This window comes from Rhincodon typus, chromosome 5, assembly GCF_021869965.1.
Source record: "Rhincodon typus isolate 14 chromosome 5, sRhiTyp1.1, whole genome shotgun sequence".
Taxonomy (NCBI): Eukaryota; Metazoa; Chordata; class Chondrichthyes; order Orectolobiformes; family Rhincodontidae; genus Rhincodon; species Rhincodon typus.
Genome location: NC_063336.1, coordinates 103898225 through 103925250, shown reverse-complemented (window position 1 = coordinate 103925250; position 27026 = coordinate 103898225). Strand labels below are relative to the sequence as shown.

General features: G+C 40.0%; 1 protein-coding gene and 1 pseudogene across 1 annotated transcript in view; both read right to left on the bottom strand.

Annotated features, from left to right (window-relative positions):
• LOC109924946 (disintegrin and metalloproteinase domain-containing protein 17) overlaps window positions 1–26395 on the bottom strand; it is a 45520-nt gene extending 19125 nt beyond the window's left edge. The window contains 6 exon segments of the mRNA XM_048597111.1: window positions 723–811; window positions 9197–9330; window positions 15109–15241; window positions 24894–25022; window positions 25025–25303; window positions 26332–26395. Of these exon segments, the coding sequence (XP_048453068.1) occupies window positions 723–811; window positions 9197–9330; window positions 15109–15241; window positions 24894–25022; window positions 25025–25303; window positions 26332–26395 (828 nt within the window).
• On the bottom strand, window positions 9341–11801 carry LOC109916236 (annotated as a pseudogene).
• Window positions 26396–27026: the final 631 nt, after the last annotated feature.

Sequence of the window (27026 nt, the reverse complement as noted above, 5' to 3'; positions counted from 1 at the left end):
GGGGAAGAGAGAGAGAGAGGGGGGGAAGAGAGAGAGAGAGGGGGGGAAGAGAGAGAAAAACAGAGAGAGAGAGAAATAGAGAGAGAGAGAGAGAGGGGAGAGAAAAACAGAGAGAGAGAGAGAAATAGAGAGAGAGAGAGGGGAGAGAAAAACAGAGAGAGAGAGGAGAGAAAGAGAAAGGGAGAAATTGTGAAGTTGTAAACAGGTAGCTTTGGCAATGCATTGTGTGAGATTTATAGCTGAGCTCAGTGTTGAACTGGATCCAAAATGTTATCTAATGTTGCTCTTTAAGCGATTCAATGCTGTATCCACAGAATCCCAGTAGGAATACCACATGGTTATGCTTCAAACATGATAAAAGGTCAACGGTAGGACAGAGTATAACAGTACAAGTGCAAAGAAACAATATTAATCTCGTACAAAGTACTGCTCAACCCACAGAATTGTACACAGGTTGGGGCACATTATAGAAAGGTTGCAAAAGACCAAAAGTGCATAATGTGCAAGTTCATCAAAAAACTGAGTTAAATGGCCACTGTTTGTGTTATAAATTTACACAGCTCACACATGATTTAAAATCTAATATATTTGACCTTAAGCATAAACATTTTAAGCCATGTTCTCTTTCAGAATTACAGTAGTTGAACACAAAAAAAAACTTTCTATAGACTTCAGTATTTCAAGATATAACGTCTTAAGTAGGTAACTGAAGTCAAGAATACCTCTACGTTATATTCTCCTTCATCGGTAACGATTCTGGCAGCAAAATCCTCATTATCAATAACGGCCCGGACTTTTGAACCTGGCTCACCTTTCATTTAAAAAAGTAAGTTTCATATAATTAGACTTCTTAGCCTTCATAGCTTTTACTGCAACATTGTTTCAGCCTGTACAATAATTTTGAGTTTTGACTTAGGAATATTAATCAAACAGGTCCTACAATGTCCCAGTTGATAACAGTAGTGTAGATCAATCATAAACAGAAATTCTCTGGTTTGATTACTGCTCTATAGGGCTGGAATATAATTAATAAATAATTAGTAGATTTTCAGCACTATGAATCGCAAAATACAATTTCCTGGCAGATTCTGGCAACAATTACCAATGTTCGCTTTTTGCGGAAATATTGTGTCCAATATACACGGGCAAACATCATTCATAAAAATGCCGCAAATGTAAAATAGTATCCATATCAACTTGACATTTCTGGATAGATACTGACAAATTTAAATAAAAATATAGCTTTCAGCTGTAAAATTAAAGTCTCCATTTCCATAACGATATGTTCTGTTTGAGTTTTGCGTAACATGAAACTTTGATCACATGGTAACTGAATATTCAAAAGCAAATGTTATTCCCAGATTTTATTAATTCCAAATTTATTCTGACGCTGTCTAGTTGAAAACCCTATTACAGTGACAATGCTATTTGTGCTGCTTGTGCAACTTGATATTCTAAGTAAAAGCAAAATGCTGCAAATGCTGTAAATCTGAAATAAAAACAACTTTTTTTCAACATTAAAGAAACAAAATTCAAACACTTAAGTATTGTTAATATCAATCTTATTTTCCCCAATAATATGAATATTGCTATAATATCTTCCCCATCTAACTTGAAGTTTAATTTCTCCACTCTTGAGAATCAAATTAAAAGAATTTCCCAATATGCTTCCTTACATCCTTCACCTTGTCAAATAAGACAAAGTTTTAAAAACCTAAATTTTCATGAGTTTCAAAAGTCCAACTTGTCAAAGCCCCAACTTTGAAGATTGGCACAGAAATAGTTGTCACTTTACTGTTGATACCTAAAACTATCAAGTTAAAATATACGGTAATGCCTTCAGGCTCTAACACCTAGGTGGAAGCTGCTGGGCACAAGTTGTTGAAGGGTAGTACAACGCAAGAAATGGTGTGAACCTAGCATTTTTTTTTAATATTATATGCTTCTTTACTGGAGCCTTCCATATCCACCTATCCTTAGACCGTAAAAACTTGTATAAATGTCAGAAGCATATGAAGAAGGGAAAGGCATGCTTCTCCTCATGCTGGGTCAGAAATTTACAAAAAAAATCTACAATTCTACCCTGTCAATAGCTTAAAAGTCTACAAGCCTCATAATGCACTTAAAGTTCTTACCAGGACAGTTAATTGAAAAGTGGACAGGGTCAAGATAGGGTGAGAGAAAAAAAAAAAAAAAGAGATAAAGGAAGATGGCTAGAAGGAGCAAAAAAGTAATGCCATGAGAACGTGCTGAGGAGGCTTTGAATTCAGGTAAAGGGGTGCAAAAGTACAGAAGCTGAAAGAGGAGATTTTAGTAGGTAGACAAGATCATGGAAGGAAGGAGCACACCTCGGATACAAGGAATCCAGTGGAATCAGACAGGAAGAGAAAGAGACAGACAGAAAGCTTTGCAGTTACATGTTTATCATAACTACCAGACCTCTCAAAAGCAACAATTAAGCAATTTTAAAAGTGCAGTCATTATGTTGGGTTGGATAACATAGCACCCAGTTTGCATACAGCAAGCTCCCAGATAGTATTTGTGATCATAACCTGATAACCTGATTCTGTGATGTTGGTTAAGGGAAAAATATTGACCAGAACACTGTAGATAATCCATTCTTCATTAAAATAGTGTCGTACTTTATATCGAACTGGCCATGCAGATGTAACATTAGTTCAATGATTTATAAAAAGAAAGCAGCTCTGACAAATGCAGAACTTACTGCGTTGGAACGTCAGCCTTGATGTTTGTACTCAAACTATGGAGTGGGACTTAAAGCTGAAGCCTTAGCAAGGTGACGGAGCTATGGGCCAACAAGTACCCAGGTGCTAGTGAATTTTGTCCTAGGATCTCAAGGTCGTAAATGAGGAGGTAAATGCATTGGCCTTAAATTTTCCAAAATTTGCTAGATTCTGGTAACAATCCTTCAAACTGGAAAGCAGCAAGCATGACTCCTCTATTCTAGTTATGGTTGGGGGTTGGGGCTGTTACAACTGGGCACTCGAAGGTTAATTTATTCATGGGACGTGGGCATTGCTGGTGACACAGCAGTCATTGATTATCCCTAGCTGCCTTTGACAAAAGGTGGTGACTTACCTACTTGAACTGCTGCCACCCTTTATGGGTAGGTAGCCCCACAATGCCATTAGGAAGGGAGTTCCAGAATTTTGACCCAGCAGCACAGCATGATCTTGTGAAAGGGAAATCATATATTTAAAAATGTTGTTGGAGCTCTCTGAAGTGGGAACATACCCTGTGGATAAAGGGGAGCCGACAGACATATTATACTTGGATTTCCAGAGGGTATTAGACAAGGCGCCACAAGTGGTTATTGTGCAGGATTAGTCCCTCCAGCATCAATGCACAGCAGCAGCAGCGTGTACCATCTACAAGATGCACTAGAAACAATTCACTGAAGTTCCTTAGTCGGAAGCTTCAAAACCCACAACCACTGCCACCTAGAAGGACAAGGGCAACAAACACATAGGACTACTTGCATGTTCATTCCCAAAGCAATCACCATCTGACTAGGAAATACATCACTGTCACTGGGTTAAAATCCCAAAAATTCCTCACCAGCAACATTGCATGTGTACCTACATCAAATAGGTAGCAACAATTCAAGGAGGCAAGACCCCACCATCAAGTGCATTTAAGGACAGGAAGAAAATGTCAGCCACATCCCCTGCAAAATTAGAAGATTGGCTGGCTGACAGAAATCAGTACAGGTACTTCTCCTATAACTTGATAGTTACATTCTTGTGTAACCTCGCACTATTGAAAATTGCCGTAGAAAATTGCGTTTTAGGGAAATCGCTGTAGAGAAAAAAAAACGCTACATTTTACATTAGAAAGTTCACATTATCCAAACAGCGTCCACTATTTATCAATTGCGTTACAACTAATTCACATTAACAAAACACACGTTATACCTGTATGCATAAATGGATCTTTTTCTGTTTGGCAGGATGTGACAAGTTGAGTCCTGCAGGGATCTATGCTGGGGCTTCGGCTTTTTACGAATTATAACAATGACTTAGATAAGGGGTGCAAAAGGTATATTAGCTAAAGTTTAATGACACCACATCTCAAAACGCCAAATGCAATTTTGGTCTCTTATTCAAGGAAGGATATAGATACGTTGGAGACCATTCAGAGAAGGTTTACTAGATTGATTCTTGGAATAAGTGGGCTGTCTTAAGGACAGATTCAATAAGCTGTGATTTTTACAACTGGAGATTAGAAGAATGAGTGAGTTCATTGTATGCATCCAAGATCCTGAGCAGTCCTGACAAAATGAATTTGGATAGGTGTTCCCTCTGTGGATGAGTCCAGAACTCAGAGGCACTGTTCTAAAATTAAGTGTCGCCCTTTTAAGGCAGAAATGAGTCAATTTTTTTGAGGGTTGTACAACTTTGGAACTCATGAGGCTGTTGAATTGCTCGCCGAGCTGGCTTGTTTTTGTTCATACGTTTCATCACCATGCTAGGTGACATCATCAGTGGAGCCTCCGATGAAGCAAACGACGTTATTCTATTCCACTTGGAATTTATACTGTCCAGTCCGTTATGGTGAGTACTGTCATTTCCGGTTTTGATCTGTATGGGTTTATATATGGGGTCCAATTCTATATGTTTGTTGATTGAAGTATGGATGGAGAACCATGCCTCTAGGCATTCCTGTCCATGTCTACGTTTGGCTTGGGCTAGTATAGTTACTTTGTCCCAGTTAAACTGATGCCTTCATTGTCTCAATATACAGATATTAAAGAGAGTTCATCGTGCCATTTTGCTGCTAGTTGATGTTCGTGTATTCTGACGGTTAGTTTCCTTCCTGTCTGTCCGATGTAACGTTTGTGGCAGTCGCTGCATGGTATTTTTGTAAGCCATGTTCGTTCTGTATGTTATGGGAATGGGGTCTTTATTCCTTGTAAGTGTTTGTCGTAGAGTGGCTGTGGGCTTGGTGGCCACCATTATTCCTTGTGGTCTTAGGAGTCTTGTTGTCAGTTCCGATACGTTCCTGATGTAGGGAAGTGTGTTAGGTCGTACTATGTCCTCCTGTTGTTGCCTGTTATATAGGCATCTGCGGATGAAATTGCGGGGATATCCGCTTAAGGCAAGAATCTTGTATAAGTGTTCTTCTTCCGGCCGTAATTCTGGAGTGTTGCAGTGTGTCCTGGCCCATTTAAATTGTGTCCTGATGCAGCTTTGTTTGTGGACGTTGGGGTGGTTGCTGTGGATTTGATCTGTATGGGTTGCTTTTCTCTATACTAAGGTTTAGAACTCCCCGTTCGTAAGTCGTTCTACCTTAACATCCAGAAACGGGAGTTGATTGTTGGTTTCTTCTTCCCTTGTGAATTTAATCCCTGTGAATACGCTGTTGATGAGGTGGTGGGTCTCTTCCAATTGGTTGCGTTTAGAAATGAAAATGTGTGTCATCTACATACCGGTACAAATTAAATTGATCAAAGAAGGGAGTTTGGAATGTTATGACTGAAGAGGCTCTAGAAGCTGGGAATCAATTTTTTTTTTTTTTTTTTTAAAAAAGACTGGGAACAATAAATGTTTGTTCGGTGACAGTTATCAACTGGAGCTGTAGATGAAGACAATGCTTTCGACATAGTCGACTTGGACTTCAGTAAGTCTTTTGCTAAGGTTCCACATGGAAGGTTGATAGCAAAGGGAAGAATCCATGGAATCCAAGGAAATTGGGTAAATTGTTTCCAGAGTTGGCCGAATGGCAGAATGCAGAAGATGATGGTTAAGGGGTATTTTTTTTTTAAAACTGGAAGACTGTATCCAGTGGGACATTTGTTGCTTGTGGTTCACACACATAATTTAGACTTGAATACAGGAGGGATAATCTGGAAATTCACAGGTGATGCAAAAAAATTAGTGGGGAGTCAAAATAATGAGAATAGCTTTAGTTTACAGGAGAATACAGTCGGGCTGGTCAGATAGGCTGATTAGTGGCAAATGGAATTCAATCTGAGTAAACGTGAGTTAATATGCTACAGCAGGACAAACAAGGCAAGGGAATATGTGACGAACGATAGGAACTTGGAAAGCACCGAGAATCAGAGGGACCTTGGTGTGCATGTCTACTGGTCCTTTAAGGTATCAGCACAGGTGGATAAAGTGGTTAAGAAGGCATGTGTATACTTGCCTTGATAAACTGTATACTTCAACTTAAGAGCAGGAAGGTTACACTAGAACAATATAAAATATTGGTTAGGCCACAGTTCTAGAATCCAGATTAAGTGAGGAATGCGATAGCACTCGACAGGGTGCAGAGGAAATTTACTAAGTTGTTGCCTGGGCTAGAGAGTTTCATTTAAGAGATTGGACAGACTGGGGCTGTTTTCCTTAAAACAGAAGAGACTGAGAGAGGACATGATTGAATGTATAAAGTTATGAGGAGCATAGGTAGGAAGAAACTTTTCATCTTGATAGAGGGATCAATGACCAGGGAGCATAGGAATTAAGGTAAGGGACAGGAGATTTAAGAGAGGATGTGAGGAAAACATTTTTCCACCTGGAATGTGGTGGGAACCTGGAATTCACTGACTACAAGGGTGGTAGAGGCAGAAACCCTCAAAACATTTAAGAAGTATTTGGATACGCACTTGCAACGCCAAGGCATACACGGCTATGGGCCAAGTGCTGGAAAATAGGATTAGTGTAGTTAGGTGCTTGTTTATGATCAGCACAGACGCAACGGGACAAAGAGTCTTGTTCTGTGCTGTAGATATCCATGAATATGTTTCTACGTAACCTTGCAAGTGAAAGGACTACTTAATGAGCCACAATTGATACTACAACTCAATAAAGGACAAAAACAATGGGTACATGAACCCAGTATGTGCAAGGTCTCAAAGTGCAATAGTCTGTGTGACTTGTAGTTTCTGAGCAAATCAGAATAGGTGTCCAACATGGAACAAGTGTTATAGAGGTAGAGGGGCAAAGACATGCAAAATCACAGATATGAAAGAAAGCTGGGTACAAATAAATCAGATGTAGAAACTGATTTTTTTTTATATTTAAGTATTCATTCGTGGGATGAGGGTGTTGCTGGCTACAACAGCATTTATTATCCAGCCCTAACTGCTGTAGAGAAGGTGGAGGTGAGCTGCCTTCTAGAACCACTGCAATCCTTGGAGCGTAGGGACGCCCACAATGCTGTTAGGATTTTGACTCAGTGACAGTGAAGAAATACTTCCAGGTCAGTAGTATTTAGCTTGGGGGGAACTGTAGATAGTGATATTCCAACATCTGCTGCTTTTGTTCTTCAGGTGGAAAGTGATGAACATGACTCCCCTACACAAAAGGGCTCTGGGTGTCCTGGTACATGAATGACAAAAGATTGGAATGCAGATAAATGATTAGGAGGCAAATGGAATATTGCCATTTATTGCAAAGTGAGTGGAATACAAGATTAAGGAACCTTTTGCTAGACTACAGAATATTGGCATGACCACATCTGGAATATGTAGTACATACTGGGTCTCCTGAATTAAGGGAGAATTAACTGCATAATGGGAAGTTCAGAGAAGGTTCACTCAATTAATACCTAGGGACACAAAGGTTTGGTAGGTTGAATTTGAATTCACTGGTGTTAAGAAAAACAAGTACTCGACAGGGTGGATGCTGAAAAGATGTCTCCTTTTCTGGGGAAGACTAGGATTAAAGACCTGCACTTAAGACAGGAGTTGAGGAGAAAATCTCATAAGTTTCAGGCAGATCGTACCATACAGTGTGTGTCAGGTAGCAGAACAGAGTGCAGAATATAGTGTTACAGCCACAGAGAAGGTACAAAGAGAAAGATCAGTATTAAGATTTGAGAGGTTCATTCAAAAGTCTGATAACAGCAGGGAAGAAGCGGTTCTTGAATCCGTTGGTATGCGTATTCAAACTTTTATATGAGGCCACATTCAGATCATGTTAAAATGGCAGCAGTTTCAAAAGGGCTAAATAGTCTAATCCAGTTCCTAATTCCAATTCATATGCTTGTATGCTATTTAGTTCTAGATTTCTGCAAATGAAATAACTGCTCACCGTCACCCTTTGGATCCTATTGAAAACCTCAAAATAGGTCATCCCTCAAATGATGATATCAAAGGGAACACAAGTCTAGCCAACACAACCAACCCTGATAACTTAACTGTCATGTTCTTTTATAATTATGATGCAACCCTCCTTCCCGAGGTATGTTGTCTAGAATAGACTAGTGTACTCCAAATTGGGTCTAATCAGAATTTTGAACTACTATAATTTCCATCAACATACACTACTGCACTCCTGAGATAAAGGCCATTCATTTTCTAAAAAGAATTGACTCTGTTCACTAGTTTGAAGTAATTTCTAAGCTTGGATCCCCAAATCTCACTCTTCTTCCATTAGCATTTGGAAACTACTCTGATCTATCTTGCTTAGGCCCAACATGGAAGGCTTCACATTTAGTCACATGGAATTCAATCTAGCTATAACACATGTAATTTTCTTCCTTTTAGAAAATTTACTTTGTTTTTAGCAGAGGTAAGTAATGTTGCCAAAGCAGACATCTTTGTCACAAAGAGTCCATGGGGTCAGAGTATAACTTATCACAGCTTTGTTTTGAAAAACATGTTATTAACTTCTTAAAACAAATCAATAAATATCTCTATGTTTGGCTACAAGGACAGATTATTAGTCCTCTCAGTAGTTCCCTTTCATCTTTTGCTTTGTCTTCTGAAATTCCACATTAGCATTTACATTGTAAGTATATCAAATCAGATCACCAGCAAGTTCAGACAATGTCCTTTTCATTTTCTTGTGCATGGCCTATTAATTTCAGAGAATGATATTGACTTGGCTGTCTGCAGTTTACAAGGATTTGGAATTCAGGAAATACATGATTTTTAGATATAAAAATATCACGCAAGTACAGCAGCTTGGTAACTATGGTAATTGAACTGAATCACCAGATTCCCATTTAAAGCACGAGTTTCAAAGTTTCTGATTAAATAATTTCACTCTGCTTCAATGACAAAAGGTGAATTAATATATAGTATTTTGAATAAATGAACTTCCCTTTCTACAAAATACCTTTTATATTACTGAACTTGAATTTTGCCTAAGTTTTTACTTTCAATGCAGCAGTACTAGAGCCGACAACACAAGTACTGTACAGCATACAATGAACATTTAACACTAACCAATCACATGACCAGTAAAGAAGTTTTTCCACTGCACAGGATATTCTTCTTCATTTCCATATCTGTCCACTACAACCACTCTGAAAGTGTCAGAAAATTGTTCCACGCTTGAAGTTAAATACAATCTAAAATTTCTGTAAAAGAAAAGTCAAAGTAAGATGAAGAATCTTGTTGTAACACTGTTCTTATGTCAATCACTTGTTAGAAACATACAGATTTGCTCTGCACTCTTCCACAAAATTATATACAGGCAGGAATTTTAAAGCAATTCACAGTGCAAAGCCATTTAAATGAATCTATGATACATTCTTTACCCCATTAAAAAATTTTCACGTAAAGTTGTGGAATTATTGTTCTAAAAATCTCAATTCCTAAAGCTTTAAAAGATAGACAAGATCAAGTTTTCATCATCTGTCTTACACAGCTTTTTTGATTCAATTATGGAATAGGGACATTGTTAGGCAACTGTCGACCTTCCCTAATTAATTTGAGCAGGTGGCAGAGAGTCAGCTTCTTGACTACTTGATCAACTTGCGAAGGCATTTTAAAAGCCTGTTAAGAGATGATCATGTTTCCACAGGTCTGAAATCACATGTAGGCCAGAAGGGGTAAGGATGACAGATTTTGTTTGCTAATGGATATTAGTGAACCAGATGGATTTTCAATTACAATTCGGTAGACTGATAATCATCAATACTGATATTCCCTCATCATTCCAGATTTAAGCAACTGAGCTAAAATGCCCCTGCTGCCACGGTTGTATTTGAACATGTATGTCTTCAAATCATTAGCCCAAGTTTCTGGATTATCAGTCCTTGTAAATGAGTAAAAATGGTATTGTATCCTTTCTCATTTGCAAATTCTCAATGACAGGAAGGAGACAGTGACATAAACTGTGGGGTATCCTTCCACTTAAATTTGTCACAATTAATGTGGAAATGTTGACTCTTCAATCTTTACATTTTCCACAATCAAATCACTGTTTATTGGAGAGTTTGGATAGAACCAGAATGCTGGAAACACAACCTCTTTTCTCAAGTTACGCATGTTATGTTATATTTCAATATACTTGAAAATGTATACTCTTGCATGATGGGATTCAGGCAAGATTGCAAAGTTTCAGCAAATATTGAGAAGTACGTTACTTTGTGACATCATTAAGCAAACAAAATGTTCCAGAATTTTGTTGATAGAAAAATAACAAAAGTTCAAATGAAACAAGAGGTCTGTTCAAGATTCAACTCAACATCAGCTTTGAAATAGATGCTTAGGAACTAGAAGTCTAATCAAATTCTCAGTCTGCAAACAAGTAAGTAATTATATTGTCATATAATGTCATATCATTTCAAGATTTATTTTAGAACTCAAAACCTTCCTTTAGTTTAATCATAAGCCACACCCATCCTTTGCAAGTTTAAAAACTCTTTGTAGCCCAAGTGCACTTTTTCTTGACCATAACTGGCCCCTGGCTCTTCAGAATAGCACTGGCATGTCAAAGTGCAGCCACGAGAAGGTCCTTTTGGCACTTGTTCTTGTAAATGATGTGTCGCAAATTGTTTAGGGTAGTGCAGCCAATCTTGTTGATGGTGATTTTTTAAGATGTTGTTGGCTTGCTTTGACCTGCACACTTTGAGGATGATCACCACTCTCTTCCCATCAGCTGCTGGCTGGCTCTACACCTACAGTTCTGTGGTGAAAAAGTCCATTGTAATAGAAAGAGGTTCTGGATTGCAGCTTGTTGGACCAGTGCTATAAACCAGCTGGTTCCTTTTAATCAGGAAACTGCAGCAGTTCCAGCTGACCATCCACTGAAAGCGAACCAACATCTTGTGACAGCATGGATGCCAGCTACAACTGCAGATAAGGAATGAGGAATACATGTATACAATACATTCCTTACATGAGGAATAAAACACAACTTCTGCTCCTATTATGTCACAGAAACAGAGGTTGATCACCTAACTAATCTAGCCTGCTCCACTATACACTACAATCATGTCTTATGCTTCAAAAGCCATTCAGACTAAAATGTACAACTGTAACATAGTTTTCTTTCCATTAATAGTAGCAGCTTGTTTTAAATCAACTATAGTTAACATAGCTATACACTTCATACCAAATTACATCATTTCATAGAAACATGCCAGCCAAGTCTTTATGTCCGCATGCATTCTAAAATGCCCTTGAAAGTGCACAATCTATGTGAACAAAAACAATGATTATCACAACTGAAATGCTAATCAGGTCAGATCACCCCATCAAAATGTTTCTCAATATGGCTACCTGTTCAGATATTTAAACAGAACTGCAATCAAAAAATGTGAAGAAAATACTGTTGCAAGCATAACGATTATATTCTGTGTTAAAGAAAGTTATATTTCATTCCTCTCATAGGATACAGAGTCTTGACCCAGGAATGAGAAAATTGTTAATGTATGTGACTTTCTAATCTCATAGCAGATCAGGTACCAAACCCAAGAACTAGGTAAAATGTACTCTACTCTGTTTCGTAAGAAAATATCCTCTTCATCGTGCAGATACTGCATTATTTTATTAATTATAAGACTGCTATCTTTATTAACTTCCAATTTTTAAGATTTTTAAGTTCACTTAACTGTCCACAGGTCAAACTTGCTCTTGGTAAATCTTCAACTTTCTTGTTCTGTTTCACTGGGAAGAGACAAAACGCTGCCTAAATGCGATAGATTATACATGCCTCAGTATTCTTTGGAACTTTCTTGAGACAACAATCTCCACAGAGCACCTTTCCTGCTCAACGCAAATTATCTGGGGAATAAGACTTAATCTGGAATTTATTTTTGCTTTTTGGCAGCAAAGTTTCAGGTTTTATCAGCTTGATGGACAGCTTTTATTTCATTTTAATAATTTCTTTAGTCTTATAGTTCAAATAAGACCACAAGATGCAAGAGTAGAAGTAAGCCATTCAGCCCAAAGTTCATTCCATATTCAACGAGATCATGGATGCTCTGATAATCCTAAACTCCACTTTCCTGTCTTATCCCTATAGCAATTGATTCCATTAAGGATTAACTATTCACCTCAACTTTGAATATATCAGTCTCCAAACCTCTGCAGTAAAGAATTCCACATATTCCCTATGCTCAAAAGAAATTCCTACTCATCTGGCTTAACTTTGAGAGCCTTTATTCTGAGGCATTGCCCTGTGCTCCTAGACTCTCCTATAAGTGGAAACAGCCTCTCTGCATCCACCCTTTCAGCAACCCCAAAAATCATACATGTTTTAAAAAAAAAAGTCTCCTCTTATTCTTGTGAACTCCATTGAGTACAAGCCCAACCTATCCAACATCTTCTCAACAGAAAATCCATCCATACCCAGAAGCAACCTAGGTGAACCTTCTCTGGACTGCCTTTAATGCCAGCAGAACTTTACTTAGATAACAGGACCCAAACTTCTCACTGTATTCAAGCCACGGTCTGACTTGTGCCCTTTATTAGCTTAGCATCCCAACTTTTACACTTCATTCCCTTTGAAATAAAGGCCAACATACCATTTACCTTCTCTATTATCACAGAATTTAGATGCTAATTTTTTGTCAATCAAGCATAAGGACCCCAAAATCTCTGTGAAGCAGCTTTCTGCAGTCTTTCCCAATATAAATAACCCAGACCTTCTAGTCTTCTGGCCGAAGGGTATATTACATTCTACGTACCAAATTTTTTTCCCCACTCATTTAACCTGTCTAAACCCCTCTGTAGATTCCTTGTATCATCTTCACCACTTGCCTATGTTTATGAAGCTCTCACTGTCTGTTTTATGTTACTTACTAGTTGGCTCTAGAGGCTTATTTTCTCCCTTTTTTTGGTCATTTTTACTAATAAATAAGCCAAAATGAATTGGTTCTAATACTCTCTACATAAAGTAGTCACATTTTTCAATATATTACAATAGAATCAGGATTGTTGAAACACCTACATTAGTGTAGAAGATTAAATTTAGTTCAGGATAAACTTGGTATTGCTAACAAAAAAAAATTACAGTGTCAAAGCTCTTTCTTCTGTACTCATCAGGACAATTCACAAGAATACCAATTTAAAGGGCAAACCAACATTAACATTGAGTAGACAGTGCTGATTGGTTGGCAAGTGGACTTTGATTGTGGAGGCATTGACATGGAGAATGCACCAGTTAAATGGTGAATACCAGTTAACATTTTAAACCAGGCAAGTTGACTCTGATTGCTTCATTGTGAATCACAGGCATTGCTCTGATTAGTGAGTGTAAGACGAAAAGCTTTAACAAATTGTATGTTTTCAGTAATACTCAAGTTCTGTACTAACAAATGATGACTGGCAAAACAGCTTGATAGGTAGCATGTTAAATCTCAAAGGGTGAGAGACACAGACGGGGACAAAAATCAAGAACTCAGGTGCTGCCCCTGGCCAAGGCCCCCGGCCATGCTTCACAGACTAAGTACAGTGGGACCCCCTAGAGCCCCAGCCTAAGTTACTGGATTCTATACACCCAGTATCCCTGCTCCGGTGGGAGGTAAGACTACCATCTACACAATGTTTATGGTCCCTTACACGGGATGAGATATTATGACAAAATAAATAAAGTAAGAGAATATTCTGGAATACTGCACACATTGCCAATCTCAGTGCTTCTGGTCTTACAAGAACAACTAAGGTGGGCAGTCAATACAGTGTGGAGTTGGAAGAACACAGCAGGCCAGGCAATCACAGGAGCAGGAAAGTTTTGGGTTGGGACCCTTTTTCAGAAATGGGGAGGGGGAAGGGACCTGGGAAATAAGTGGAGAGAGGGGAGGGGTGGGGCTGGGGAAAGGTAGGTGGGATGGTGATAGGTGAATGGGGATCGGTCAGTGGGATGGGTGGGACGGATAGGTGGGAGAGAAGATGGACAGGTTGTGTCAGGTCAAGGAGGCGGGAATGAGAGGGACTTTTGGATTTAGGATGAGGCCAGGGGTGGGGAGATTTTAAAACTGGTAAATTCCATGTTAGGGCCATTGGGCTGCAGGTTCCCAAGGTAGAATAGGAGGTGTTGCTCTTCCAGTTTATGTGTGATGTCACTGTGGCAGTGGAGGCGGCCCAGGATGGCCATGTCTCCAGTGCCACAATGACACCACACGCAAACTGGAGGAGTAACACCTCCTATTCCTTCTCGGGAGCCTATAGCCGGATGGCCTTAATATAGAATTCACCAGTTTTAAAATCTCCACACCCCCGCCCCATCCTACATCCAAATATCCCTCTCACTCCTGCCTCCTTGACCTTACACAAGCTGTCCATCTTCTCTCCCACCTGTCCGCCCCTACCCGTCCCGCCGACCAATCCCCACTATCCCCTACCTGCATCCAACCTATCACCACCCCAACTACCTTTCCCAAGCCCGACCCATCCTCCCTCCCACCTCCTTGACCCGACACAACTTGTCCATCTTCTTTCCCACCTATCCACCCCACTGACCAATCCCCACCACTCCCTACCTGCATTCACCTATCACCATCCCACCTACCTTTCCTCAGCTACCCCCCCCACTCTCTCTACTTATTTCCCAGCTCCCTTCCCCCTTCCCATTTCTGAAGAAGGGTGACCCAAAACATCAACTTTCTTGCTCCTCTGATGCTGCCTGGCCTGCTGTGTTCCTCCAGCTCCACACTGTATTGACTCTGGCTCCAGCATCTGCAGTTCTTGCTATCTCCAACTGAGGTGGGCAACTATTTTAATATTTTGTATTTTTTTTAAATCATGAGCATGGTTTTGAATGGAATAGTTTACTTCCACAAACAAAACCTACTCTATCTAATATAAATTGTATAATCATTCCTGTAAATGCCCATTAACAAAGACTTCCTCATAGTTATTTTTATTACCAAAATGAGAACTATGTTAAATAATGTTTCTGTGCATACCTGTTGAGGGCTGAAAATTGGACTGATTGTTCTACATGGGACTGTGGTCCTGCATCACGCTTTCTCACAGAGTGCTGATGGATATCCGATAAAGACAGGATGTCATAATCAGTTAACCATTCATTCAAGACATCTGTGAACAAAGAAGTGGGTTACCAGATTTTGTCTGTTACCATATTATTCATTTACACAATGGCACTAAATGTCGATCTTTCCAATATTTGGCTTGGGCTTAATACAGATTGGTCAAGATTTCAGCTCATGCAAAATTAAAGCAGAGGAACAACTCAAATTACAGATTCAACTGGAATGAAATGAGTAGACAGAATAATGCAATGAAATTTAATAAAGACAGGTGTAAAATACTGCATGCTAGTAGAATAAATGTACAGCAGAGTCAGCAGAATCTCATCTCCAAAAAAGGATTGGGCTGACATATGGCATGAATGTTACTTTAGGTTTCAGTTACACTGAACACGAAGAAAAATCCCAAACCACATCCTAGTGAACTTCAACGACAACAGTGCTGTCACATATTCTAGCACCCAAATCATGAGGAGTCAGTGCTGATCAGAAACCAAACTGGATTACCTATAAGAAATGACTATAAGAGAATAATGGAGGCAGAGAACTCAATGACAAATGATTCACCTCCTGCTGCCACTGCACCACTGCAAGTTTGTCAATATACTAACATTATGGTTATTTCAACAGTACACCTGTTAATTCAAATGTGTAACATTTAAAACAATTCTTAACCACTCAAAACACAAGGTTGCATATTTTTAAATTGTTTTATCACCCTCTGCAGAGCCACTATCACATTTCTCCCTCTCTCTCTGGTTCTGATTGTACCATTTCATTAAACTACACATAAAGCAGGATGCCAAGATCTTAGCTGAACAGTAACTTAACTGGAATACAAGAAAGAAATTATGAAAACAATTTGTATCAAGGCAGGGAGCAAAACAAAACCAATAAAAGGTAGAGATAAAATATTCATCACTATGGTAAGAGTTATTTGCAGTCAAGTTTCTAGGGTAAATCTTGAATCCTGCAATTACCAATGTAATCTTTCACTAATGAATATCACTTAGTTGAAGGACGTGACAAATGGAAAACACTGAAGTTTAACCTCTGCAGTGAAAGAAATAAATTTTATTTGCAAACTGATCCGGGAAGGAATGTCCACTGTTTGGTACTACAATACATTTTTAACATTCGTGACATTCACAATGCACAGTCAATGTCAGGATACAGCCCGAGGGGGTTTACATTTTCCAGTACTTTGGTGTACAACAACTCAAAGGCCTGAGAAGGTAACCCTTCCCCATAATGTCTCTGTAACGGCCACCCCAGACCTTAGAGTGAGCCTTAGCACATAATCCTGGATCTTGGAATATGCCAGTTCGCAACCTTCTTTCATCAACAACGTTTTGCACTGGAAGACCAGCAAGCTTTGGTCAAAGCATCCTTCACCAAGTTAGTGGCCTTCCAGCAGCAGCTGATATCTATTTTTCTGTCCCTGGAAACTGTCTGTTCAGCATACAGTCCTGTGTCAGACTCCTGTACTGCTCAAGAAGTTTGCGGTCAACATCAAAATTGGTGGCATGGTAGAAGGTTTTCTAATATTACAAAGGGACCTCGACCAAATGGGTCAATGAACTGAAAAACGGCAGATGGCGTTTGATCCGGATAAATGCGAGGTACTGCATTTCGGTACAACAAACAAGGGTATGACTTATACAATAAATGGTAGGGCTTTGGGTAGTGTTGTAGAATATAGAGACAGAGGGGTTCAGGTACGTAATTCTTTGAAGTTTCCGTCACACAGTTTTCTGAAGACGGGTCCAGACCCAAAACATCAGCTTTCCTGCTCGGCCTGCTGTGTTCATCCAGCTCTACACCTTGTTATCATAGTTAAAAAGGCGTTTGGCACTTTTGCCTTCATTGCTCAGCCCATTGACTATAGAAGTTTGGAAGTCATGCTGAGGTTGTACAGGACATTGGTGAGGCCTCTTCTGGAAAAGTGTCACCCGGTTATAGGAAGGATACCATCAAGCTGGAGAGGGTTCAGAAGAGATTTACCAGGATGTTGCCTGATATGGAAGGTGTGAGTTTACAAAGAAAGGCTGGCAGTTTTTCCACTGGAGCATAGGAGGCTGAGGTGACCTTATAGAGGTTTATAAAATAATGAGGGATATAAATAGGGTTAATAGTGTCTTTCACCGAGGATGGGGAATTTTAAGACTAGGGGTCACGTTTTTAAGGTGACAGGAGAGAGATTTTAAAAAAGACATGAAGGGCAAATTTTTTTACACAGTGTGGTTTGCACGTGGACTGAACTTCCCAAGGAAGTTGTGGATGTGGGTACATTGACAACGTTTAAAAGAGACTGGATAAGTACATGAATAGGAAAGATTTGGAAGGATAGGGGCCAGGAGCAGGCAGGTGGGACTAGTTTATCTTGGGATTATGTTCAGCATGGACTGGTTGGACTGAAGGGTCTGTTTCTGCACTGTATGACTCTATGACAAGTTATAAAAAAAAAAAGAGTTGACAGCACTTCAATCAGCCAAATAAACACTGTTTTGTCTGCCACAATTTTATTGGAGACCATTTAAGTAAATAAGTGTCTCCTGTCTGACAACATACAAATAAAAAGGAAATGGTATAGAGTTTTTTTATAAAATGCAAGTACCATATAGTTTGCCTATCTAGATTCAAGAACAACAATTTTGTTCCTCCATTAAGTCAGTATAAAAATTATCCCAACACGTCTGTTCAACAGAGCAGAAAACAGGGATTGAGAGATTTCTGGGCCTACCAAATTACTAAATTCAACAAGACAAAGAGTAAAGGTCGAGTGCCAATTTGAAACTAAAGGAGACATGGTGGGATCTTAACTGGTTGTAATTTACATAAATGTTGTGGATCAAGGGACAAAAAGTATGGTTGCCCAGTTTGTTGATGACACAAAGAGGCTACCAAAAGATATATAGAGGTTAAATGGGTGAGCAAAGGTCTGCAGTAACATGGTCTTGCCCATTTTGCTAAGAAGAATAAAAAAAAGCACACTATCAAAATGGAAAGCAATTGCAGAGCTCCGAGGCGCAGGGGGATCTGGATGTCCCTGTGCATGAATCACAAGAGATTAGTATGCAAGAACAGCAAGTAATTACAAAACCTAACAGCATGTTATAAGGGTAACTGAACACAGAAGTGGGAAGATATGCTTCAATTGTACAAGGCAGTAGCGAGACCACAACTCAAGTGGTGTGTACTTATTACAGAAAGATGTAAATACTCAGAAGCAGTTCAGAAAATGCTCACAGACTAATACCTGGAAGGGGGAATTGACTTGAGAAAACATTGAACAGACTAGGCTTGTATTTTCTGGAATTTAAAAGAGTAGAAATGACTTGATTGAAACATGCAAAATCCTGGCCAGTTTTGACAGATTGGATGTGGAGGGGACGATTCCTCTAAAGTGAGAATCAAGAACTCGGGATCACTGTCTAAATGGGTGGCCCCTTATTTTTAAAAGGGATAAAGCAATTTTTCTTTCTCTGAACATCATAAGTGTTTGGAACGCTCTTCCTGAAAAGGTGATGGAAGCAGAGCCTTTGAATATTTTTAAGACAAAGGTTAGATTCTAGCTAAGCAAGGGAATGAAAGGTAACCAGGGGTAGGCAGGTATGAGGTTACAATCAGATCAGCCCTAATTTTATGTAATGCAGAGCAGCTCGAAGGACCAAATATCTTTCTCCTGCTCCTTGTTTGAATTGCTGTTCATATTCCTCAATCTCAACAGAGAAGACTCTTAAACCAAGACACTCAAAAACCAAAACCTACAAGCTGCAATGTATTTGTGGCCTTAGTACCAACCCAAACATTTCTAATTCAAACCTTTTATTAGAGAAATAATTCTAATATAGACAGGATGCAAATATTAACTGCAAATTAATCATTAGAACAGACTGGTTTACTACTAAGAACATTGCACAAAGTATTTTACTTCTTCCAGAGGTGACTAACAAGAAATGCATCAGACACTGAAAACCTCTAAACCTACACCTAGTTGACAAGCTCAATAATGAGGCTGTAGACGTAGACTAAATACTGGCTAATTTCCAACACTTTATACAACATACTTGACAATTTAATTCAGAGTTACAACTCAAAGCACAGATGGCACGAAGACTAAGTGAATTTTTGACAGCTTAAAAAACTATGCCTTATCACAATTCATTCTATCATTCAACTTAATAAAGCTAATTAACCTCATATGACTTTCTTGAGTTAGGAAGAGAAATGGCATAGCCTTCAGCAGTTTATTACAACAAGCAAAGAGAGGTTACAAACCACTTATGACACAAGCAATAACACTTACTCTTACATTGTTAGCCATTAATTTCAAGGGTGGGCGTACTTCAACGTATTCATGCAACCATTGTGAGAAACCAAAATGCTCAGGGTAATTTATCATATTATCACTTTTTATAAAATTCATTTGTGGTTACGAAGGAGTTCACAAACACAAGACCAAGTCCATTGCACACATATAAAAAAAACTCACGACCTTGCTGGAATGTGAAAGAAAGGGTGGCAATTGTATCCCAATTAGGGATATAAAAGGAGATTTATGTACAAAGGGAAGAGGTATGGTTGAGGTCCCTAATGAAAACATTCCATTTGTCTTCACAAAGAAGACGCTACCCAGTGAAGCAGGAAGCAGTGGAGACAATGATTATGCTAAAAATTAACAAAGATTATAGACAAGATCGTGTACTAATTAGTATGACATAAATGTTATTTGCCATTTATCAGCTCAAGCCTGAATATAGTCCAGGTTCTGCTTACATGGCCTATTTCAATGTAAGCATTGTCAAAAATGGTACTCAGCACTGCATGTTGAACACCCCCAATTTTGATCTTACTATGGGCAAATGGTCACTGACGAAGTAGTTGAAGATGATTTGGCCTCGAACACTACACTAAAGAAATCCTGCGCTAATGTCTGAGGTTGATATGATTGTCCCCCAAATATAGCTTTCTTCCTTTATGCTGGGAATGACTACAATCAGTCAAACGTTTTCCTCAATTACTACTACAATTTTGTTAGGACTCTTTGTCACCAGACTGTTAAAGGCTACCTTAATTTCAAGGCCAATCACTCTCACCTTGCAACTGATGATACGAAGGGAGGTAAACGTGGAAAATGCAGAGACCCTGGCTATAACTTCTAATCTTTAGATACAGGGTGGTACCAGATGACTGAAAAATTGCAATTGTTACACATTTGTTAAAAAATGCTTAACCTCAGTGGTGGAAGGGCTCTTAAAAGTGATAACTCATGATAAAATTAACAGTCAGTCACTTTTCCTTAGATAAATTCATTGAAGGCAGCATAGATTTGGCAAGCTCGAAAACTTGCTTGAGGTTTCTGAGGAGGATAATATGGTTGATGTGGTGAACACGGACTTCATGGCAACTTACTAAATGCCTTTTGAAACAAGTTTATCAGCAAATTTAGAGCACACTGAATCAAAGCATCAGTAGCAGCATGGATATGAAATTAACTGAGTGACAGAAACAGTTGCTTTACAGACTAGCAGAAGTAAAATAGAGCAATGCCCTCAGGAGCTGAAGCTAGAGCCCCTTTTTTCTTGATGTATTAATAAATATAGACTTGGATATACAAAATAATTTGAAAATTTGCAGGTGGCAAAATGTGAACTGTGAAGAGGATAGTGATGAACTTTGAGAAGACATAGTCTACTGGTATGCATGAACACGTGGCAGATGAAATTCAAAGGTAAAGTGTGAAGTGATTCGGTTTAGTTAAAATGAGATGCAGCAGAAATTAAACATATACTACAACAAGGAGCAGTAGTAGGAACAGCCAACAGTACACATACACAAAACATCAAAAGTGGCAGGAGAGGTTGACAAAGTGATTAATAACACACACAGTATTCTCAGCTTTATAAAGAGAGGTTAAGGGTCCAAAGATATTAGAAGACAATGACATTGGTGCAGCCTCAACTGAAATAATGTACACAGTTCTGGGGCAGCACATTACAGAAAGTTGCGAAGGCATTAGAGAAGATCAAAACAAAAAGTCTAGGAGAATGGTTCCAAGGGTCAAGTATACAGATAGTTTCGAGGACTTGGGGCTGAAAGTGGAGATTTAAAAGAGTTGTTCAAAAATCATAAGAGTCTTAGATAGGATGAAACTGTATCCATTGCCAGAACAATCTAGAAACAGAACAATTTAAGATCAATGACAAAGAATGCTAAATTGCCCAGAGGATCCAGGGATGTGTAGGCTGGGTGGATTAGCCTTGGGGTATGCAGGGTTACAGGGATAGGGTAGGAGGGTGGATCTGGGTGGCATGCTCTTCGGAGGGTCAACATGGACTCAATGAGCCAAATGGCCTGCTTCTACATTGTAGAGATTCTATGATCTTGTAACTGAAGTAACATTCTTTGCAGTTGCTTTGGAACAGATAGTAGCAGCTTGAAGGAAAAATGCTTTGAAGTGGCTTGTGGTCTGTTTCGACTGGCACTTTGTCTCTTCCAAGTATGTATCGATGAAAACGTTCACAAGCAAAGCCGATGGCTGGGCACTCTTTCTTGACCTGGGCATAATGTCCTTATGTTTGTGTTAGCTCCCTGGATGTGAAATGTATCCAGTTGTACTTGCTGCATTAGGGTTGCTCAAAGTTATAGGGAGCTATAAGAAGACGACTTTTTTCCCTGGAGCATCAGAGGCTGAGGGGTGACCTTACTGAAGTTTATAAAATCATGAGGGCCATGGGTAAGGTGAATTGACATGGTCTTTTTCTTAGCGGGTTGGAGGGGGGAGGAGTGTCCAAAACTACAGGGCATTCATAGGGGCAAGATTTAAAAAGGACCGGAGAGGTAACTTTTTCACTTGGAGGGTGGTGCACATATGGAATGAGCTGCCAAATGAAGTGTGCAGGCAGGTACAATTACAACATTTAAAAGGCATCTGGATTGGGTATATGAATAGGAAGGGTTTAGAGGGGTATGGACGAAATGCTAGCAAATGGGACTCAATTAATTTAACATATATGGTGGGCATGGACGAGTGGGACTGAATGGTCTGTTTCTGTGCTGTATGTCTCTATGTTATTACGTTCCTGTTAGAGTGAAAGGTAAGCTGGTAGTATTAGAGAACAATGGATGAATAAAGATATTGAGGCTCTAGTCAAGAATAAAAACAAATCATATATTAGATACAGACAACTGGGTTGAAATGAATCTTCCGAACTGTGTAAAGACTGTAAGGGCTTTCCTAAGATGGAGAGCAGGAGGGCAAAGAGGGGAAATGAGATAACCTGATCTGCTAAGGCTAAGGATAATCGAAAGAGATATTCAAGTATATTACGAGCAAGACAGCAACTAGAGAGAGACAGTGGGGTCCCTTAAAGATCAAAAAGGTCATCTTTCTGTTGAACCTCAGGAAATGGGAGAGATATTAAATGAATATTTCGCATCAGTTTTTACCGTTGAGAAAGAAGTGGAGGCTAAAGAACTCAGGGAAAGAAATATTGATGTTCTGAAAACAGTTCACAGAAGAGGAAGTGCTGGATGTCTTAGAAAATGTAAAGGTAGATAAATCACAGACCTGAACTAGTGTATCCCAGGATGTTGTGGGAATTTAGGGAGAAAATTGCAGAGCCCCTTGCAGAAATATTTGTATCATCTATAACTATGGGTGAGGCGCCAGATGACTGGGCAGCAACTAATTTTGTGCCTTTGTTTAAGGGGGAGGATACAAGGAGAAGCCTGGAAACTATAGATTTGAGTCTGACTTTGGTGATGGGGCAGTTGTTGAAGGTGATTCTGAAAGATAGGATTTATATGCATTTGGAGAGGTAAGGAATGATCAAGGATAGTCAGCATGGTTTTGCGCAAAGAAAAACATGTCTCACAAGCTTGATTGAGTTTTTGAGGAAGTAACCAAGAAGACTGATGAAGGCAGAGTGGTAGATGTTGTTTACGTGGACTTTACTAAAGCCTATGACAAGGTTCCACATGATAGATTAATTAGTAAAGTTAGATCGCATGGGATTCCGGGTGAGCTTGCCAACTGTATATAAAATTGGCTTAACAGCAGGAGTCAGTGGTGGAAGATTGTTTTTCAGATTGGAAGCCTGTTACCAGCAGTGTTCCACAGGGATCAATGCTGGATCCACTTTGGTTTGTCATTTATATAAATGATTTAGATGACAGTATAGAAGGCATGGTTAACAATTTTGCAGATGACATCAAAACTGGTGGCAAAGGGGACAGAGAATGTTATCTAAGATTACAAAGCGATCATGGTCAATTATATCAACGGGCTGAGGAGTGACAGATGAAGTTTAATTTCGACAAATTTGGTAAAACAAACAAGGGCAGGATGTATACAATTAAAAGTAGGGCCTTGGGTGGAGTTGTGGAACAGAGACCTAGGGGTTCAGGTACATAATTCATTGAAGTTTGCATCACGTGTAGACAGGTTGGTTAAGAACATGGTTGGCAAGCTTGCCTTCATTGCTCAGACCTTTGAGTATAGGAGTTGGGACTACATGTTGAAGTTGTACAGGACAGTGGTGAGGCCTCTTCTGGAATACTGTGTACAGTTCTGGTCGCGCTGTTAGAGGGAGGATATCATTGAGCTAGAGAGGGTTCATAAGATATTTACCCAGGTATTGCCAGGAATGGAAGGCTTGAGTTATAAGGAGAGGCTGGACAGGCTGGGACTTTTTCCACTAGAACGGAGAAGGTTGAGAGGTGGCCTTATAGGGGTTTATAAAATCATGAGGGGTGCAGATAAGATGAATGGCAGATTTTTTTTCCCTAGGGTGAGGGATTTTAAGACTACGAGGCATATTTTCAAGGTGAGGGGAGAAAGATTTTAAAAAGACATGAGGGACTTTTTTTTTTAAACAGAGTGTTTCGTGTGTGAAATGAACTTCCAGAGGAAGTGGTGGATACAGGTAACAGTTACAATATTTTTAAAAACATTTGGATAAGTTAATGAAGAAGAAATGTTTGGAGGGATATGGGCCAAGCGCAGGCAGGTAGGACTAGTTTAGTTTGGGATTATGGTCGGCATGGACTGGTTGGACCAAAGGGTCTGTTTAAGTGCTGTATGATTCTGAAAGCAACGGTCATAGGAAGAAATATTTTATGCATAGCTAGGGATTAGGATCTTGAATGTACTGCAGGGTGTGGAGGAGGCAGGTTCAGTGGAGATCAAGATAGCTATTTTTTTTAAGCGAAAATAATGCGAGGCTAAAGGCGGGGAATGAGATTAAGGGAGTAGCTCTTCAGAGAGCCGGCGCAGACACACTGGCCCAAAAAAAGCTGTAACATTCTAAATCCCAAATTTATGGGGGCCCTAATCTTGAAGTAAACGGACTTTAGAAAAACTACAACTTTGGCCATCAGTTAACGGGAAGTGGTGAAGCTATTCAGGAGAAATGCGAAAGTTATTTGTCGATGGACCGATTTGAACCAGAACATTTAACACAAACCACAGGATAACGCTGTTAACTCTTTGCCCTCCAATAATAATATTAGTTCAAATCAGAAGTTGCCCGAGTGTAGCGCACTAAAAGTGCTGTCACTTTCGCGAGATTTAAAGAAAGAAAAAGAGATCACACCACCCGTAACAACTTCTTCTTTCTGTTGACAAACAGAACCGAAGGAGAGCCGCAGTAAACCACAACATCAGTGTTTCCGTAGGGGCGACTCCGTCCTCTTACCGAACCGATCATCATGGCGGCCGGCGACCGCGTCTCCCAAGAAAGCCGCCGCCAGCAGCAGCAGGACGCCGGGGAGGCCTCGCACCGTCATCGCCCAGATCCGCAACGCTCCTGACCAGAAGAGCGGGACGAGCTCTCACCGATCCCGCTGCTCCCACATCGTCCCCGATCCAGGTTCAAGTTCACTCTGAGCTGCCTCTTCCTTCTCCCCCGCACCCGCGACAACCGCTTCAGCCGGGACACCACAATCAACCCGGAAACACTCCCGCTCTGGGGTCGACGTTGTTTATGATAGAGACGCTGCCGCCATCTTGGTAAAGGATCGCCGCGCCTGACGTGAGGAGGAAGGAAGGAAAGAGGAAAAGACCAAACCGCATTTACATGACACCTTTCGCGACCACCAGCCGCCACTCACTGTTTTACAGCCAATTGGGTACTTTTGAAGCGCCGCCTCTGTTATAATTCGGAAATGCGTTAGCTAATGATGTACACAAATGCGTTAATAGCGATAACATTCATGGTGTTGCATGGGAACAAATATTGCACTAAGTGATAACACAGTGTGGAGCTGAAGGAAGACAGCAGGCCAGGTAGCATCAGAGGAGCAGGAAAGTTGACGTTTCGGGTCGGAATCCTTCTTCCCTTCTTGTGTTATCTCTGACTCCAGCATCTGCAGTTCTTACTATCTCTAAGTGAGTTATTGTTCCAAGTGATGTGTGTTTCACGGTTGCCACTGACAGCACACAAAGACACTGCCAGCAGAGGTAGCAACAACACTATTCCTGCAAGACACTCAGTATGCGCTGGGTATATTTGCATTTCTACAGATTAAAATAACTATAATTGTTTTTTCTCCAAACATATCTCTTTTTGTATAAAAGCAAAACAAAAGCATGCACTCGCACTTGACCCAAGTTACCCAATTCGACATTGTCGGAAAGAAAATTATCATGCATTAGCAAAACTGACTTGAGCGTTAACTTCAGTCAGTTTATTTCCATCAGCCTCTGCACATGCAATGCATGCATAAATCTTTAAGTCATGCATGTCTCCTAATGATACACATTGACTGTTGAGTAGTTTCCACTTGTTCCTTACAAGATGGCATCAGAGTAGGGCTCCTGAGCTGGAGCTGCTCCACTCCATCCTTTTTGTTCTCTTTTCATGTTTTATTTTCCTTTCTACTTACCTCCTGTCTGTGGACAGCATTGGTGGTGGCAAGTTGAGCCAGCGTGGGCTTGATGTGAAGTTCAGTGTGGACTTGAGGGATTCCCAATGTGGACTCCTGGCCTCGAGGTAAAGCCCAGCGCGGATTCCCAGCTCAAGTTAAAGCCCAGCGCAGACTTGTCTGTCTGCTTTTTTTTTTCTCTATTTCTGTGCTTTAGAAGGACAAAAAGCTGAACTTTTAACTTTATTCCTTTATTTTTCAAATTTGTACCTAAGATTTTATACCTAGGCACCTTTCTACCTAAATTGGCGCCAGAAATGGCAACTTTGTACATTTTTCGCAGTACTCTTGTATCCCTGTACTTGGGTACATGTGACAGTATAACCTAATTCTAATTCAAGGGTGACCTTCATTCTCCGTGGAGATTGTTTACATGGCGAGTGCTGATGCTTTGATAAGTGTCGTTGCTGATCAATTTCTGTTTCTGGGGAATGGTGGATCTTTGGGACTACAAGTTGTTCTGTACTGCCATGCTGGTGAGTCAGTTGGCTGGATGGCTGGTTTGTAATGCAGAGTGAGGCCAACAGCATGTGTTCAATTTGTGCACTGACTGACGTTACCATGAAGGATTCTCCTGCTCACCCTCTGCCTGTGCCTGAGGTGTGATGACCCTCAGATTGAACCACCACCAGTCATCTCTCTAATGAGAGAGCAGCACTATAGTCTGGTAAGATTTGGTGACATACTTAAACAGCTCCCTTCAGTGAAAGTACAGCTTTCTTATTAGTGTATAGGTTCAGTTGCAGAATATATCCCCTCCCTTAGATCAGACTCGATTCTTTGATGACTCAGAGTCATAGAGGTGTACAGCACAGAAACAGATCCTTCGGTCCAAATCGTCCATGCCAACCAGATATCCAAATACATTAGTCCCATTTGCCAGCATTTGGGTGTGGGTACAAAAG